The sequence below is a fragment of the Nelumbo lutea genome, chromosome 7, assembly GCF_056320005.1.
Source record: "Nelumbo lutea isolate HS-2025 chromosome 7, American lotus-T2T, whole genome shotgun sequence".
NCBI lineage: Eukaryota > Viridiplantae > Streptophyta > Magnoliopsida > Proteales > Nelumbonaceae > Nelumbo > Nelumbo lutea.
The window spans coordinates 54,860,184-54,878,552 of NC_142690.1; the positions used below are offsets into that span (position 1 = coordinate 54,860,184).

The 18,369-nt window shown below is 38.9% G+C and overlaps 2 protein-coding genes and 1 pseudogene across 2 annotated transcripts in view; 1 reads left to right on the plus strand and 2 right to left on the minus strand.

Annotated features, from left to right (window-relative positions):
* The window catches only part of LOC148846454 (alpha 1,4-glycosyltransferase family protein), a 40,236-nt gene extending 25,627 nt beyond the window's left edge, over positions 1 to 14,609 (plus strand). The window contains exons 4-5 of the mRNA XM_088955659.1: positions 5,857 to 6,051; positions 13,857 to 14,609. Of these exons, the coding sequence (XP_088811785.1) occupies positions 5,857 to 6,051; positions 13,857 to 14,043 (382 nt within the window). The 3' untranslated portion in view covers positions 14,044 to 14,609. The remainder of the gene's footprint in view (positions 1 to 5,856; positions 6,052 to 13,856) is intronic.
* On the minus strand, positions 2,587 to 3,785 carry LOC148846455 (uncharacterized; annotated as a pseudogene).
* Positions 14,610 to 15,536: 927 nt separating the features above from the next.
* On the minus strand, positions 15,537 to 16,971 carry EXL7 (EXORDIUM like 7). Its single transcript, XM_088955402.1, has 2 exons — positions 15,828 to 16,971; positions 15,537 to 15,735 (listed from the first exon to the last, which is right to left on the minus strand). Exon 1 carries the CDS (start codon positions 16,831 to 16,833, stop codon positions 15,835 to 15,837), a length of 999 nt encoding a protein of 332 aa, XP_088811528.1. The 5' UTR covers positions 16,834 to 16,971; the 3' UTR covers positions 15,537 to 15,735; positions 15,828 to 15,834.
* Positions 16,972 to 18,369: the final 1,398 nt, after the last annotated feature.

Here is an 18,369-nt window from a genome sequence, read left to right on the forward strand (position 1 = left end):
GGAGAGGTTGAACCATCTTAAGAAGTTGCATCCACCCACAAGCGCATACTCAAGAACTTGCCCTCTAGGGTTACCTGTTTAGACCAAATCAAATGGGCTTGTTCCCTTACCCTGTAAGAGATTACCATGGGCTGAAATGCAAGCCTGACAAAAAAAAGGCCTATGTTGCACCTGTAATGAGAAATTTGCACTGGGACACCGTTGCAAAACCCAACACGTATACCTCCTTCAAGTGGATGAATTGGATGAGGAATCAGACTAAATTGGTTTGGATGTTGAGCTAGCTGTGGCTGGAGATGGTTATGTGGTTGATTACCATGAAATCTCTCTCCAGGCCCTAACCGGTGCTTCCTCCCATCAGACCATGAGGGTTATGGGCCACAAGGTGATACAATTTCATAACCTCTGAAACTGACAGCGGAAGTTCACTCAATTTCATAACCTTTGAGCTGTCCAAAAGCATTTTTTTTATAAGTCAAAGTAAAATTCACTAAAAAGAAAAAGGTGATACAACCTAGCATGTGTTAAGGCAACACTTATAAACAAACTCAAGCATTACAATTCGCCCAAAGGCAAAACAAAATAATTATCCCAATTTCAAATTGAGTCCCAAACTTCCAAAGGATGACCCCAACGATCCTCTTGATTAATTGTCAGGCTTGCCTAATCGACCAAGAAGACCTGCAACCAATTAGATGTCCTTTGTCTTTCTTCTCTCAGATCCTTTGACGTGCCAAGGTACCATCTCCATCTTAAATTTTCAGCCTTCTCTCCCTTTCTTATCAATTCTTCCCCCGACCTCCCTTCACTCCTCATTAGAAATTTCTTCTTCCCTTCCTTCTCCTTCCTCCCATATCTCATCATCCCCTTCCCCAACTGATTTCTTTTTGTTATTTTCTTCCCTTCCACTTCTTTCAAATTGTTCAATTGCTTTATTTACCACCCCTTCCCCCCTAGAAAGAAGAGGCCAAGAGACCTCCCAATCTCTACCTCCACTAGTTGATGAATACCCACCATCCTTTTCTCAGTGTTCTCTTCCCCCGAAACCTATATAGCTTCATTCCCCACAGTCTCCTCACCCCCTCACCCCCTTACTCTCTTTCTTCTTCTTCCTCTTGCTCATCCGAATCTTTCCTTTCAACCTTTTCCCCTAAAGCTCCTTGTACTACTGATGTTCTCTTTCTATTGTAAACCCTCTGTTGATCATCCTCCGCTCTTTTTCTCTTTAGACTCCATCCTCCTTCATCCACACCATCAAGCCCCCCATCACTCAAATCCTATTCCCTACCAGAGCCACCCCAACCCGTTGAAACAGGAGGAGAACATGGAAGACAATGAGAATCTGAGCAATCTTACCACTTAATTGTGCAATAATTTCCAGAGTTTTCGCTCCTGTGATTAGTCTGTCAACACTCTCCGTCATCACTCTAGGTATCTCCAGACTTCCACTCGACAATTCTCTTTCAACATATTCTTTTTCCCCATAGCCACACTTCTTGATTTCGGCTAACCTTTCGATCGATTGATCCTTCTGCAGAGAAACATCCATGCTTGGTGAGATATGCTTCTTGCTCATTTGGATTTTATCCTTGCTTTGATTCCGCCCTAACTTCGCATCTCCTCTAGTTAATGTGTTATCTAATTGCTAAATCTCATCCAAGTTATGACAGTTATTCTACATATTTAACACCTGAGGCACACACTTATGCTACTCAAACAACATAAGCTCTTTGTTAAGCTTTCTAAGTCTTCATTTGGGCAAACTCAAATATGGTACCTGGGTCATATTATATTAGGGGTAGTGTTTGTTAAGTGATTAACAAACAACCTATTAATATGTCAAATAACAACAAAAATCTGAAATGATCAAGTTCTCAAGTACTCACCAATGACCAATCAACATTAAGTTCAAGACTTCAAGCAAGCTACAAGCCATTAATGCAATGCAATGAACAATCACATAGAGTTAGAGTCATGTCATAGTCATACTATCATAGGCAATTTTCTTTCAAAAAAAGAGACAGACAATTTTCTTTCAAAAGAAGACAGAGTCATAGACATTTTTCTACAAAACAAAAGTCAGAGACAATTTTCTATATAAAAAAAAAAGTCTATGGTTTCAGCCATTCTTCAAGACTCAATCAGCATCCTCTTCATCTTCACTTGGAAGTTCAACTTCATCTTCATTGTCATCTAACTTGCAGTCATCAAAATCCTCTTCTATTTCTTCTTCAACTTCAACTTTAACATCAACTTCTTCTTCCTCTTCTTCATCTACCAATTGAAGCTGTCTTGGTCTTTTTTCCACTAGATTTTGTTGCTCTTGCTTGTGAAGTTGAAGGTCTAGACCTTGTATACCTTAGTGGGTCTTCAACTCCAGAAGCATGAGCAACATCTCCTCATGTTAGTGTATCATCATCAAACACCAAATCAGCTTCTGCACCATCCTCATCACGTCCTACCTCTCCCATTAACCATTCATTATTCTCATCTATATCTTTTAATGAAATGGGGTCATTGGTGCTACATGAGTCAAAACTTTCTTTAAGCATCTGGTTGAACTTAAAAAATACCAAGTCATTCAATCACTTCTGATCCGATTTGTTTCCTTAGTATGAATTTGTTAATTCAAAAAATTAAATGTGTAAACTTAAGATAGTTTTTCCAAAAAAAATGGACGTGTTCTAGTGTAGTAGTTTGGCATACATGCTCAAATACGTTCCAATTTCTTTCACACCCTGATGCATTACATGTCAAACATAGAACTTTCACTGCAATCTTTTGTAGATTCGGGGTAGAAGCACCAAATATGGTCCACCAATCAGCTAAAAAATATAAATATTAACTGAATTAGTGATCATTAGACTAACTAAAAATATTAAGAGAATCAAATATTATATTAATTATTAAATCAATGTTATTTACCTGGTGCTTTAATCTTCCTTAGGGAAATAGCCATATCAAAACAAAAAATGCCTTCTGCGTTCTTGTACTTGGATATTTCATCAGTGAGTACACTTCTCTTGTTCTTTTCCTTCTCAAGCATCTCAATTACTTTAAAAAGCCCTGTCATAACCTCTTCATCTGTTTCAATTCTCTCTTGATCATCATAATAAAATTGGGGGTTCAAAAAATAATCAGCTGCATGCAATGGTTAGTGGAGTTAGCATTCCCACCTCTTATTAATAATTTAAAAAATGTCTTCATATTTTTCTTTCTTTCCACCAAATACCTTGTCAATGGCCTCCTTTGCTCGGTCCATAGCATCATAAATATAACCCATGGAAGGCTTGTTTTCACGATCCACCAACCTTAATACACGAACAAGAGGGCCACACACTTTAAGAGTAAAGATGACATTATTCCAAAATGTGGGCATTATGATTGTCTCCCCTATTCTTTTCCCTTTTACTTCTTTTATCCATTTGCTATCATTCCATTCCTTTGACTTAAACAAATATCTCAAATTCTTCTTTTGTTTGTATATACTCCACAATGTGAGAAAGCAAAAACCCGTTTTGCTAGCCTAATCAGTTCTCTCTGATTTGTGAACTTCCTTATCAGGTTCAATAAACCAGAATGGTTATAGATATACCCCATAAGTGCAATTGCCCTCTCAATTGTTCTATTCACAGTAGGCAACTTCCCAATGTCTTCCAATATCAAGACCAAATAATGGGCAGCACACGGTGTCCACATGTTAGATGAGGATGCTTAACCATCAAAAACTTCCCTAATAATACAAGAAAACAATTCAAGAAATAAGAATTAAGAAATGTGATTCTAACATGTCAAAAGACTAAAAGAAAGCTAAATAGAAATAATAACAATGTATAAAACTCATCGGCTAGGACATAATTTGATGTGTTGTCAGTGATAACTTGGAGAACATTTTTCTCACCAATTCTCTCTACCATCTTGTCAAGCAATATAAATAACCTCTCAACTGTTTTTACTTCACTTGAAGCATCAATGCTCTCTATAAACATTGTCCCCGCATGGCTATGGACCAAAAAAGAAAGGGCAGTTTTAATGATAAAAACTAAAAAACAATGGGGCAGATCCCCTGTTTTTATGATAAAAACTGAAAAAAATCTGTTTTAATGAGAAAAACTGAAAAAAAAGGGGGTGGATCCCCTGTTTTTATGATAACAACTGAAAAACAATGGGGCAGAGCCCCTGTTTTAATGAGAAAAACTAAAAAAATGGGGCAGAGCCCCTGCCCTGTTTTTATGATAACAACTGAAAAAAATGGGCCGGAGCCCCTGTTTCCTCAGCCTGGACTGCCGCAGGAAGAAGAAGAAGAAGAAGAAAAAACATATAATACCTGATACCTGTAGCTCTGTTCGATTCAGGGTTGAACGAACTTGAGCTTGAACTAGATCTGGATGAGCTTCAGATTCCTCTGGTAGTCTGGTTTGGAGTCTTAACTTTTGGACAAAGGAACTCTTCCCTCCAGACTTCCTTTTTTTTTTTCTTTTGGTTGTTTTGGCAAAGACCCCTGTCGATTCAGCTTCCTTTTCTCCCAAGTTTCCTATTTTGTATATATATATTTTTAAAGTTTGTTTAGGTTGGAGTGTTTAGACATCATCCAGGTGCTCACCTGGGCCGCCTATCGCCACGCCTAGGCGCAAAGGTGAGCGCCTGTCCAATGGTTGTGCGCCTTATCCTGGGCGAGGTGTCCAGCCTGGAAAATGCCTCGCCTCTGCACCTAGGCGTGCCTTTAAAACACTGATCAGGGGGACAGGTGCAAACTGACTCGGAAAAAATAGCTTGTGTGCTAAATTGGGCCCGACCCACTACCCTCAAGGGACTCAAGGGCTTCTTGGGGTTAACCAGGTACTGCTGCCAGTTATTAGGGATTATGGGAATCTAGTTGAACCCCTTACATGCATGTCTCTTAAAAAAGAATTCCTTCAAGTGGAACCATAGTGCTGAGAAAGCCTTTGAAGACCGCAAAAAGGCTGTGACTTCTCCAGCTCTACCTTTACCCAACTTCACTCAAGAATATAGTAGACTGAATGTTGAAAGAAGAGAACTTAATTCATTTATTCATTGAGCTCCTTCTCTGAACAGAATTATGAGCATTTATAGAACTCTTTTCTTGACATAGATAAATCCTACAATCGCAGATAGAATTGCAGAACTTGGAAACTATCAAGATTTCAAAAATAGAAACCAGAAAATAGAAGCTCTTCAAAATAGTAATTGCTTGATAGTTTCCTAAATGACATAGAAAGCTGCTAAACTGTGTAACCACAAACAGAAACTTTCTAGCTAGCACAAAAGGAAACATAGGGAGGAGCCCAGGGATTTGACTGCATGCCTGTTGAAGAATGAGCCAGCGACTTTTAGGCAGTGGCTTGGTTAAGGGAACCCACCGGAGCCATAGTGAGTGAATCTTCATAGGACAATTGTCACAGCTTATGGACCTGAACCTGGGTGATGTATTCATGACCAGGATAAAGCTTTGGTGAAAACTATTGACTTCCAAATCTTGGTGCAGATATTAATTCTTCCTCCTTTCATATGTTTTGGTAGCTTAGCTAGGTCAAATATGAAACTACATTAGCTGAGCTAATGTGAAACTTAGACCTGGCTCAGTATATTAGGCCGCTAGGTCAATATACTATTTCTGCACAGAGTTGAACTACATTAGCTGAGCTAGGTCAAATGTGAAACTTAGACTTGGCTCAGTATATTAGGCCGCTTGGCTGGTCAAATAACCATGTAGGTTGGGTTGGCCCTGGCTGAAATTTGCCACCTTATTTCCATGTAAGCCTTGCATAATGGAGTTGATTTGCTTTTTTTGGTCATGTTTGATATTTCTATATCTAACATTTGTTTTACATGCAGTCCTTTCATAATGGAGTGCCTGAAAGAGTTCTATTCAACATATGATGATGCTCAGTTGAGATGGAATGGGGCTGACCTACTGACAAGAGTGGGTAAGAAGTTTCTAAGCAAATGGGATAATTCTGGTAAACCGATTGAGCTAAAAAAGCAACAATCTTTTGTATTCTTCCCAATAAGTCATCAGAATATCATAAGGTAATTTTTCCTCAATCAGATCTCTCTCTCTCTCTCTCTCTCTCTCTCTCTCTTCTCTCATTGCATTTATACATGTCCATCTATCATTTTATATTCATGTCAATATGCATTTATATTATTATTACATGAGTTTTTTGGACCATATGCTTTGAAAGTGGAAATTGACAAGAAACATTTAGTTTGTCTTGACAGTGTAGCCGGCCAGAGATAGGTGTAAGAGGAGAGAAGAGAAGAGAAGAGAAGAGAAGAGAGGAGAGAAGAGAGAAGGTTTGCAATGTAACAGTACTGGCGGCGCCAGTGTTTATTTTACTATATATAGGGCGACAGAAATAACAAGGGAAAAGACCCTTGTGCCCCTGAGTACAATAACAGACATAACAGAAATAAAATAACGAAATAAAAAACAATTTAATTAGACAAACAGGCCCTAACAACTGCAACTAAGTTATTTTAACATTATTCCAACACTCCCCCTTAAGTTGGAGCATAGATGTCAATCATGTCCAACTTGTCACACAAATCTTTGTGCCGCACATGATGAAGACCTTTGGTGAAGATATCTGCAAGTTGTTCTTCCGAGTTGACATATGGTGTGCACACTTCTCCACTTTCAAGTTTCTCTCTGATAAAATGCTTGTCCACTTCAATGTGTTTCGTCCTATCATGCAGAACTAGATTAGCAGCAATATTGATGGCTGCTTTATTGTCGCAGTAGAGTGACGTAGGATTGTTTACTGCGAAACCCAGTTTACCTAACAGATTTCTTATCCACATGATTTCCGCAACCCCATGAGCCATCACTCTATACTCTGCTTCAGCACTGGATCTAGCCACCACACTTTGTTTTTTGCTTCTCCATGTGACAATGTTTCCTCCTACAAAGGCACAATAACCACTGGTAGACTTTCGGTCATTGACTGCTCCTGCCCAATCTGCATCAGTATATACTTCCACTTTTAAGTGACTCTGTTTCTGGAACAACAAACCAGCTCCAGGAAACTTCTTGAGATATCTCAAGGTCCTCTTTGCAGCCTCAAAGTGAGTTGTCATCGGCTGTGCATGAATTGACTAAGGACACCCACTGCATAGGCAATATCAGGCCTGGTCATAGACAAATACAGAAGTCTCCCCACGAGTCTCTGGAACATCTTTACATCTTTCAAAAACTCTCCCCGACTGTCTCCCAGATGGTGATTAGGTTCAATAGGTGAATCAGATGGTTTTACCCCCAACTTGCCTGTATCTTCTAGTAGATCTAGTACATACTTCCGTTGGGAAATAAAGATGCCCTTGTGAGAGCGGGCAACTTCAATTCCAAGAAAGTATCGTAAGGGGCCTAGATCCTTCACCTCAAATTTAGTGGTTAAGAATTTTTTTTTGTCTCTGGATTTCAGCCTCCCAATCTCCTGTCATCCACATACACAATAAGAGCTGCAATTTTACCTTCACCTCTTTTTACAAACAAGGTATGATCTGATTGGCATTGTTTGAATCCCATTTGTTGGACTGCTACATGGAACTTACTAAACCAAGCCCGAGGTGATTGTTTCAATCCATATAGGGACTTTTTCAACCTGCACACCTTTTGTTCACTGCCTTTGGCACAGAACCCTAGGAGTTGGGTCATGTACACCTCCTCTTCCAAGTCACCATTCAAGAAGGCATTCTTGATGTCCAATTGGTGAAGATCCCAGTCAAGATTTGCTGCCAAGGAAAGGAGAATCCGGATGGAGTTCATCTTCGCTACAGGAGCAAAAGTCTCTGCATAGTCCATTCCATATACCTGTGTGAAGCCTCTTGCTACTTTCAACAGTTCCATCAGCTTTGTGTTTCACTGTGAACACCCACTTGCACCCCACTGGTTCCTTCCCCTCAGGAAGATCTACCAACTCCCACGTACCATTTTTGTGTAAGGCATCAATTTCTTCCTGCATTGCATCTGTCCATTCAGGTTTTGACAAAGCTTCTGCCACGGTCTTAGGGATGGGAACACTATCCACAAAGGAGAGGAAGGCACGGTACGAAGGTGAAACATGCTCATAGGACACAAAGTTAGAGATAGGATGGTTAGTGGTACAAGATCTAACACCCTTTCTCTTAGCAATAGGAATATTAAGATCATTGGGGACATGTGAATCAACATTTAAAGGAGCAATGGGAGCAAGTTTACCTGGCTGATGAGACGGATCTGCCTCGGGTGGATCCGATGATGTTGGTTGCATAGTGTTCGGTTCCACGGCTCTTGAACTCTGCTGGCTCTTATGGCGACGATGGAAAACCCGGAACGGAGGAGGATCGAATTAAGGAGGTAGTTGAATCTGAGTCGTCGCTTGTTTCTCTTCAACCCTACTCTCCCCCTGAGGAGAAACCGAGAAGAACGGTTGACTCTCAAAGAATGAGACATCAATGGAAACATAGTACTTGCGGGCAATGGGATCATAGCAACGATACCCCTTTTGAGATGAGGGGTAACTAAGAAAAACACAAGGAATAGCCCGAGGGTCAAGTTTACCACGAGTAGGTGATAGGTTGTGGACAAAACAATGACACCCAAAAACACGCATTGGAATGGTGGACAGCGGGGCTGTAGGGAACAGGAGCTGATGTGGGGCCTTATACTCTAGTAGCCGAGAGGGCATGCGATTGATGATATATGTCGCACACAATACTGCATCCATCCAGAACTGTTTTGGCACATTCATATGAATCAGCAAGCCACGAGCATCTTCGAGAAGGTGACAATTTTTTCGTTCAACCACACCATTTTGTTGGGGTGTCCTGGCACAAGAGCTTTGCTGAAGTGACCCATTTGAAGCAAAGAACTTCGTGAGATCACTATGGAAATATTCCTTTGCATTGTCCGACTGGAAAATATGAATTTCCGTTTGGAACTGAGTGAACACCATGCGTTGAAAATCTTTCACAATTTGTGGCACTTCATCTCAAGATCATATAGGGTAAACCCAAGTGTATCGAGAATAATCATCAATCAAAGTAACAAAATACTTATAGCTAGCTGTAGTAGGTAGAGTAATAGGGCCCCAAACATCAGAATAAACAATATGAAATGGAAATTCAGATCTTTTATTTCTTAAAGGTAAAGAACTTCTACAATGCTTACTCAACTGACAAGTTTGACACTGTAACTGACTCACTGACAAGGATTCAAACAACTTTGGGAACATAACTTTTAACGACTCAAAAGAAAGATGACCTAAACGTCTATGCCATAAATAGGCCTGACTCTCACTCGACGAACTTGTGGACTCAGTCGCCACTGGACCGGCATTATTCTCCAACATGTAGAGACCATCCACCATGCTTCCTCTACCAATCGTCTTCCCCGAGGTCAAATCCTGAAACACACATGAAGACGGAAAAAAGGTGACTGAGCAGTTCAAAGAGTGAGTAATACTACTAATGGACAACAAATTAATAGGTAATTTCGGAACATGCAGGACATTAGGAAGAGTAAGGCCAAGTGGGAGAGATATGGTGCCTCGGCTAGCTATGGTAGAAAAAGAACCATCAGCCAGTCTTACCTTATCTCTCCCAGAGAGAAGGTTATATGTCTGGAACAAATTTGACTTACCGGTCATGTGATTTGAGGCTCCGGAGTCAATAATCCAAGGTCAATCAGTAGTACGAGATGACACATGGAAGGCTGTGGCATTACCTGATGTAGACGCAAATGAGGTAGGAGTAGGCCCAGAATCCACCTGACGGAGAGTCCTACCATACAATTCCAAATGTTCACGGAAGGAGTTGATAATATCTTCCTTAGGGTCAGAACCGGGATGTCTCTCCTGAGTTACGGAAGGACTAGTCTCTGTCGATGCCAGATTAGCTGAGTTATACCTTTTTTGATTCTGCTGGCCTGGTTTCTTGCCCTGATCCGGTGCTGACTTCTTACCCAAATCTTGTGCCCATTTAGGTTTTCCATGGAGATCCCAACATGTATCTTTAGTGTGTCGTGTCTTCTGGCAGTGAGTGCACCAAAGCTTGCTTTTATCTTCTGTTTTTTTCTGAGTGTCACCCCTTTTAAAACCACCTCCGACATTTGTATCTGAATTTCCCCAGACCGCTAGGGCAACTGACTCCCCTTCTACACCATTCATCACACTTCTGCTTTCTTCTGACTGCACCAAGGCATACACCTCCTGGACTGATGGCAAGTCTTTACTACCCAAGATCTGTACCCTGATGGACTCATATGACTGATTCAGCCCTAGGAGAAAGGCGAACACGCGTTGCTGTGATACAAGTGACTTATAGGCCTTTGCATCTTCATCACACTTCTAATTCACATTCTGATAGTGATCAAGTTTTTTCCATATTGATGTCAAATCAGAATAGTACATCGAGAGACTCCTCTCCCCCTGCTTGCAAGTAGAAGATTCAACTTGTAGTTGATATATCTTGGCATAGTGTCTCTATTCTAAATAAGTGGACTTCGCTTGTTCCCATATCTCACAAGCAGTTTCAGCCCACATAAAGGTCTTCCTTACTTGTGGTAGCATTGAAACCAAGAGCCAAGACATCACCATACTGTTCTCTTGGTTCCACCTATCATGCTCAACACTTCCATGCTTCGGTTCCTTTACTCTCCCATTGATGTATCCTATTCGCCCCCTAGCAGTGATGTAGAGTTTTATCCCCCCAGACCACTCAAGGTAATTCAGACCATCAAAGGGAATGACAGCCATGGGAAAGCTCATATCCATTCCCCCACTCACACCATTGTGGCTCCCTGAGATAATATCTTTGTAATTCCTCCATTCATTTGAAATTCGATTTGAACCAAAGGTAGGAGTCCCTAAATATTAATCCAAATCGCCCATGAATCTCAATGACCAAGAATTGGTAATTAACGCGGGAAGTAACTATAGAATACCTGGAAGCTCACAGAAGCATTTATTTTTCTGGAGTTTAACTCCTAAAGAAGCACTTCACAAAGCCTCCTGGAATTTGATTGATTTATCGTTGAAAGGTTCTATACATCTGCCGTTTCTCAACGCATTTCTTTAGACAAAGACTCCATTTTTTCCTCCTCTGAAGTAACAGAGTTCTCAGTCGACATGGTCAAGCAGTTAATCAGTCCCACACACCGGACTTAGGACCCCTCCTTACTCCACAAAGCAATGCTCCACTCAGTTCACACCCACACACTCGGTTTACCAACCAGATTGAGCACAAATAGTACCAATTTCTGGACAAAATTGAGGTAATATTCGGCAGTTTCAGACCTGTATAGTTTTATCAGTCCCCACCTACCAGAATTCCAGAATGGCTAACAACCACTAATCAGCAGGAGAGATCCTTCTTGCTTATAGTCAACTCAAACCATTGAGAAGACAGTTCAGCATTGACCTACAGTTGTCTTAACACATGAACAGGATCACACGATCCAAGAAAACTAGGGTTACACAGGTTCAACAGCATTCAGCCGCCCCATATTCATAGGGTTTTCACTCGGCACATGACCAAGGAGAGTGAAGAAGAGAAAAAATAGGGAGAACTGTACCAGTCGTAGCTATTCTGTAGTCCAGAATCAGATTTCCTTTCTGCTAGTCTGTTCGATCTATTCTTTGGGTTGATCGATCTTCTCTTGACAGTAGGGTTGATCGATCTGCTCTCTTTTAATCAGCATTCCCGCTCTGATACCATCTTGATAGTGTAGCCGGCCAGAGATAGGTGGAAGAGGAGAGAAGAGAAGAGAAGAGAAGAGAGGGGAGAGAAGATAAGAGAGAAGGTTTGCAATGTAACAGTACTGGCGGCGCCAGTGTTTATTTTACTATATATAGGGCGACAGAAATAACAAGGGAAAAGACCCTTGTGCCCCTGAGTACAATAACAGACATAACAGAAATAAAAAACGAAATAAAAAACACTTTAATTAGACAAACAGGCCCTAACAACTGCAACTAAGTTATTTTAACATTATTCCAACGGTTTGCATTTAGCACAGTGGAACATTTCTTTATTAATTTTACTTATTTGAAACATGGGACTTGAGAGGGAGAAATTTTGCAAAAATTAGCAGTAAGGGGACATGAAAATCTTACATAACCTATATCAAAGGTTTATGCCTTATTCTGGTGGTTTAAAATGTCCCTAATTTCCCTATATGCCTTATTCTGGTGGTTTAAAATGTCCCTAATTTCCCTATTATTTCCACGACATTTCCATTTCTATGGGTAGCGATTCAAAATTTTACCAGAATCAACATATTCCCCTATGAAACTACCAGCATTATGTGGAGTACAAGAGATCGTTTCCACAACACATTTCCACTTCAACTTCCATAGGTAGCAACATGAAATTTTGCTGGAATTGACATATTTCCTAGTGAACACTACCAGCACTATGTAGAATATAAGAGTTAGTATTATAACATAAGTTGGTGACTATTGTAGTTATGTAGAGTTACAAGGTTATTGCCCGCCTAACATTATTACCACTTTAAGCTAGCTAAATATTCATTTCAAACACGAAAGTTTTTGCCTTTGTAATAGATTATTTGATTGATCTATTACAACCATTTACATTTTGTATGAGTTTAAATTTTGCTTTAATTCATTCTCTTAATTTTAAGTTTTAAGGTTTACAGGGCAACTTCATAACATATTCTTTTGTCTGTAACCTTAGTTTCTTAGCTTTGTTTAATAATCTCTTACTTTTAGGATCTAGTGACATTTTGCTATTATGGTAAACAGTGTTCTACCCTATACTTTTTTAACTTATAAAACTATTCTTTTGCCTTGATATTGGGACAAATGAACGAAGGAAAGTTGAATTCATTTGCATTCATGCTTTATGGAGTAATTGCGTTTTGTGAGCGTGTTTTTGTTTTCTAAGTAAAGCATATTAGGCTAGAGGGACTCTACAAAAAATGTATTGACTATACATGCAAGAAGTAATTACATAGAAAAAGAAAAGTGCCACTTAGATCAAATAGTGTGCTCAGGCCTTGCGAAATTTCATGCAAATCAACAGATATGGATGACACTTGGCGGCAATTTTTTTTAAGGGTCCATTTAGTTTCCAGGAATAGGTGCCTGGAATCGGAATCGGAATGGCCTCCTATTCCTACCATTTGTAAAGAACTCGTTACAAAAAACCCCTTAATCTTAATATTAATGAAATAATAAAATATTGTCAAATCATTAACAAGATAATGATATAATAAAATTTTTAATATATTAATAATAAAATAATAAATTATTAACAAAATATTAGTAAAATAGTAACAAAACAATATACTATAATAAAATATTAATAAATTAATAATAAAAAGCAAAGGTATTATTTATTTAACAATAATTAAGTAAAATAAAATATTAATATGTTATAATTAAAGTAATAATAAAACAATAGTAATAATAAAACATTAATAATTAAATAATAAAATATTATGGAAGTAATAATAAGATTACAATAAAATAAGAGTATATTAATAATTAAAATAATAACAAAATATTAGTAAAATATTCATAAAATAATAATACCATAATAAAATATTAATAAATTTATAATAAAAAGCAAAGATATTATTTATTTAATAATAATTAAGTACAGATAAAATATTAATATAATATAATTAAAGTAATAATAAAATACTAACGTATTAATTATTCAATAATAATAAATTAATTTTAAAATAATAACCAAAAATGGGTTTCCTATTTGGTTGAAGAAGGAAAGGCTTGCTTCCTACGCTTATTGATCCTTGTGTGTAGACAGTCTGTTGCACATTGCATGATCTTTTTAATCTTTCTGATTCCCTTTCTTTCTGCCCCTAGCAGATATTTCACAGCTCCTTCTGATGAGGCTGAGAGAGCCCAACAGGACGTCTTCTTCAGAAAGATTCTGAACGAATCATTTACATTCCATTTCTGGAACAGCTTCACATCTGCTCTTGTTCCAGAACCTGAGAGTGTTGCAGCAAAACTTCTTAACTGCTACTGTCTTCATTGCTTTGATGTGTTATGAACTGTATGAGAAGATGTCATTTGCAATATCTGGTCCAGCATTTACTTGCCAGATATTTTCAAATGATCAAATAGCCCAAGTGAGAGTTCCCTGTTTCCAAATTATCCATTTTACCGGTCAGCTTACAAGGAATTGCAAAGGCACTCCTGGTTTGGGTTTTGAACTGAACGTGGAAGCCATCATTCATCAAATGTACAGTTCTGTACTTATTTTGAGTGATATATTGCAGAAGTTGTATGCCGCTACAAGAAATTATGTTCAGAGGTACTGTGGAAGTGCGTGGAGCAAATTCAAGTGTAGATTTTAGTGTTTAAGCTGAGCACCAAAAGTGGGGAAGATGACTGTAGAATATGGATTCATAATTTTATATATTGTACTTTTAGAAGATGAGTTGTGTGGGTGAGAAAGCGGACTGTAAAATATGGTTTATGTATTGTGTTTCTTGAAGGTGAGATGTTATAGAGATGTGACTCGTTTGGTTATCCACTCCCCAAGAGTTTTGAATCCCAAAATGAAATTTCCCATTGCCGATGCTTCTTCAACAACGTTGAAGCACTTATTCATCATTTTGTTGTTCAGCAAACGATAGTGAAAAGATCATGATTAATTGCAAAGGATTCAGGTGCAGCTTTGGAACTGTTTGCGTATGTTAACTGGACCAATTCATTTATTACGTGTGATTTATCAAGTGAAAATCGGTGTAAGTCGACATTCCCTTGGAAATTCAAGGATATAGTGATCCTTTATTATTATTATTATTATTTGATGATCCTAGAGTTATTTTTACAAGGATGCTAGGAGTATTACCAACTTTGAACGATAATCATCAACGATATATATACTGCTGCGGTGCTGCCAAGTTTCAAAGTATCGACACGTATCGGTTGATACATATCGTATTGAGGAGCACCCTGATATGTCCCTACAGAGGGTGTATTAGGTTTCTGACCGATTCAGGAGGTGGAGGAGCCTTAAATCGGTCCTCCTGAATCGGTTATGAAAAAAATAAAAAAAAATAAAAAAGGGATACGCCCCTACTGGTGTATCGAGCATATCAATATTTAGAAACTTGTTCCAGTCATGTGGTGATAATGATGGTGTTGGAGCTTTTGTTATACTTGATCATCAGCTCGTGGCCAGGTGCTCATTTATGAAGTACAAGCACTTTCATCTTTAAATCATGAGCGGTTTAGAAATCCTCAAGGTGCAGGGTTTATAGTTCTGGGCCATTAAACGATCTTGAAAACTCATACAAGATAAAATCATCAAGACCGACAGTAGGGAAGAGAGGAGTGAGAAAGCCAAATACAATGAACTTTTTTAATCTCCTAGCCATCCAAATTCAAGTAATTTTCACCCTCCAGGATTAAGAGGTGATTTACAAATGGGATCAATAATTGAAATCAAAAGTTTTTTTCTGGGGCTAAGGTATTATCATGATGACTGATGATTGATGGCATTGCAACTTGCAACAGTTCAGTTACAACTACAGGTTTCAAACAATAAAATGAACTGATCTGTCATTTATGAACTGTAAACCTTTGAACATTTTTACTAATAAAACCAAGAACACAGAAGAGACTTTTTGTACAAGACATACTAAGAAAAAGGCTAAAAGAGAAAGAGCCCATCCCTCTGAAGTCTGAACAATCCCCAAATCCATCTCTTTTGACTCCTTGTGATCCATGCTTTCTGAAAGTTAATGAGAAAGACAGATGAACAGAAGGTAGGATATTCTAATTTATAGGATGCTTATGCATCCAGAACCAATACAATCAGCTTACCTAATTTCTAATCCATGGCATTGGGCCCAAAGCATCTCTTTCTGACAGGGTTCCATACCCATTGCACCAGGAACTTCCTTCCTCTCACACCATTCAAATTGTACCCATTGCCCCAGTTGTCCCTGTAGACCTTGCCGGCATATCCTCCACCCCCTCCAGAGCCATACACACCGACACATAAATCAGCAATCTCGGTAGGAGCTGTAGGGTCATCACCGGCATACCATGCATTCACAAGTGGGTTACTTGACACTTCTGCAAGCTCATGTGCAATGACACTGATCATTCCATCCACACCCACATCCCCATTTGGAGCTCCCATTATGTTGTTGGCCCCATTGCTCGGTGGCCTACCTGAATAGTTGGGCCAGGCAAATGGGTATGCACACATCCCTGGACATTGGGTACCACTGTACCCAACCCATGCATATGGCACAGTGACACCAACAATGGCCGGAAAGGTGAAATAGTGGAAGCCACAGACTGCCCTACAGAAATCTTCCACCCGGACATCTGAGGATGTCAACACCAAGTAGAGCCCACTGTAAGGATTGAGAGGTATCCCACCGTAGGCGGTCACGGCTGTCCTGATGATGGATTGCATCGCCAAGCGACTCAGGGTGGTACCATGGGAGTATATATAATCATTGTACTCGCCTGAGAGGACAATATTTCCGGTGATGTTTGCGCCTGTTTGATCGGTGTAGAGGCGGACAGTGCGCCACCAATCTGCAGCAGAGGGGAAAGAAGAGGAAGTGGAGAGTGAAACAAGAAAGTCTCTTATGATGGCTTGGTGGTTTGGGTTCCAATGGCCATACCATATGATATAGAGCTTGATGGGGGAAGCCAGGACAGGACCCATGTGGTACTCTAGGTTTATGAGGTCGGAGGAACCTTCATAGTTCTTGCCTTGATTGTATTGCTGGTCATGGCGCCATGAGAGGACCCTGGTGGAGAAACAAGAGAATGCTAACAAGAGGAGAAGACAGAAATATGGGTTGTCCATCTTAGTTTCTAAAGCTCTCCTAGTTTTGCTTTGGTAGTTAAAGTTATAAAGGAAGCCTTGAGCATTGGGTTGGAGAGAGAATCTCCTACTTTATTTTCTCTTGGAAGACAATGGCTTGCATGCTTACATGATTTCATGTGCATCATTGTCATTTTTAAAATGATTGCAATGTCTTATTCCTACTGTCAACTGTCAACTATGGAGAGAGAGAGAGATTTAATTTTACATGTGAGGCTAACTAACCTTCTGATAGATTATTATAATTTTTCCTTCGTAGATATTTTTTTCAAAAAAAAGTAAATAAATAAAAAGAATGGCAAGATGATTTTCTCATGGTATACACCGGTAGCTATTGGTGCATCAGAATGAAAATCCCAAGTTAAAATCAACCCAATTGGTCGTCAAGCTATAAAATCAAACCTTTCATTTGGGTGGCAAAAAAGATTTTATAAAACGGTAGGGAAAGATAGATGGTTGTGATCTTCAAGTGAGACTAACTGATGGAGAGAATCTCTAAATTGGCATTTGATCCAAATCTAATTTTATAAAACGGATTGGTATTTCAATTAAAGAATGAATTATTTTATTACATAAAATGGTATTTTAAGCAAATATTCTGACTAAACGCTTGAATAGTGGGGCTTCTTTGGTGGAGCTCTTACCCATTTACACTGGAATACTTTTACCTATTCCCTCTTCATAATTGCTTCTTATGAATACGAGATGGTCTACTAATAATAACATCTGACCACTCATAATTTCCAGTAATTTCAGTATATGCTCTTGTTTTCTATATATGGAGTGGTGGAGAGGGTACTTCAACATCTTAACATATAAATCATCATAGTTACAAAAGCCAGATTGGTCCATCCAGTTGTACTAGACCTTTGGCAGCTAAGGTTAGGCCTGTCTGTGTACACGAAATCAGATTGGAATGGAGAACTCTGCTACTCTATGTTACAACTTGGAAGGGAAAACCCAAGAAGATTGGACCAGTTTTGATTTGATTCCTTGTTTATTTAATATTAAAATTCTTAACCCAGGTTAGCATGGTTTAGGCAAACTGTGAATCCGTGATCCCTTGACCAAATTGTGAATGTTGAATAGCTGGAAACATGATGAAATGAGTGCATGAGAGTCAATTTGAATGAAAACGAATGATGGGTGTGTCTTCTAGTAAAGCAAGCATGTGATTCCTTTTTCATTTTTTCTCCCTTTTAGACTAACAGTCTTCCTTTTCTCAATCTTTGACTTCTGAGGTTGCTTGTCTTTCTTTGTTCCAAAAGTGATAGATATCATATTAGTAGAAAGATCCTTCCATGAAATTAAAGTAATAGATGAAGTGCTTGTGGTAGACAGAGCATCTTCCACCCTCACCACATTTAAAAAAAAAAAAAAACAGAAGAAAAACCTTAGGTGAATCTAGCTAGGTCGGTTACCTAATGATCAAAATAATCTTCAGACAGGTACTTAAGGCTATTAGTTGAGATGATTGAACACAAAATGTTTGATAGTTAATAAAAAAATCAGACTGAT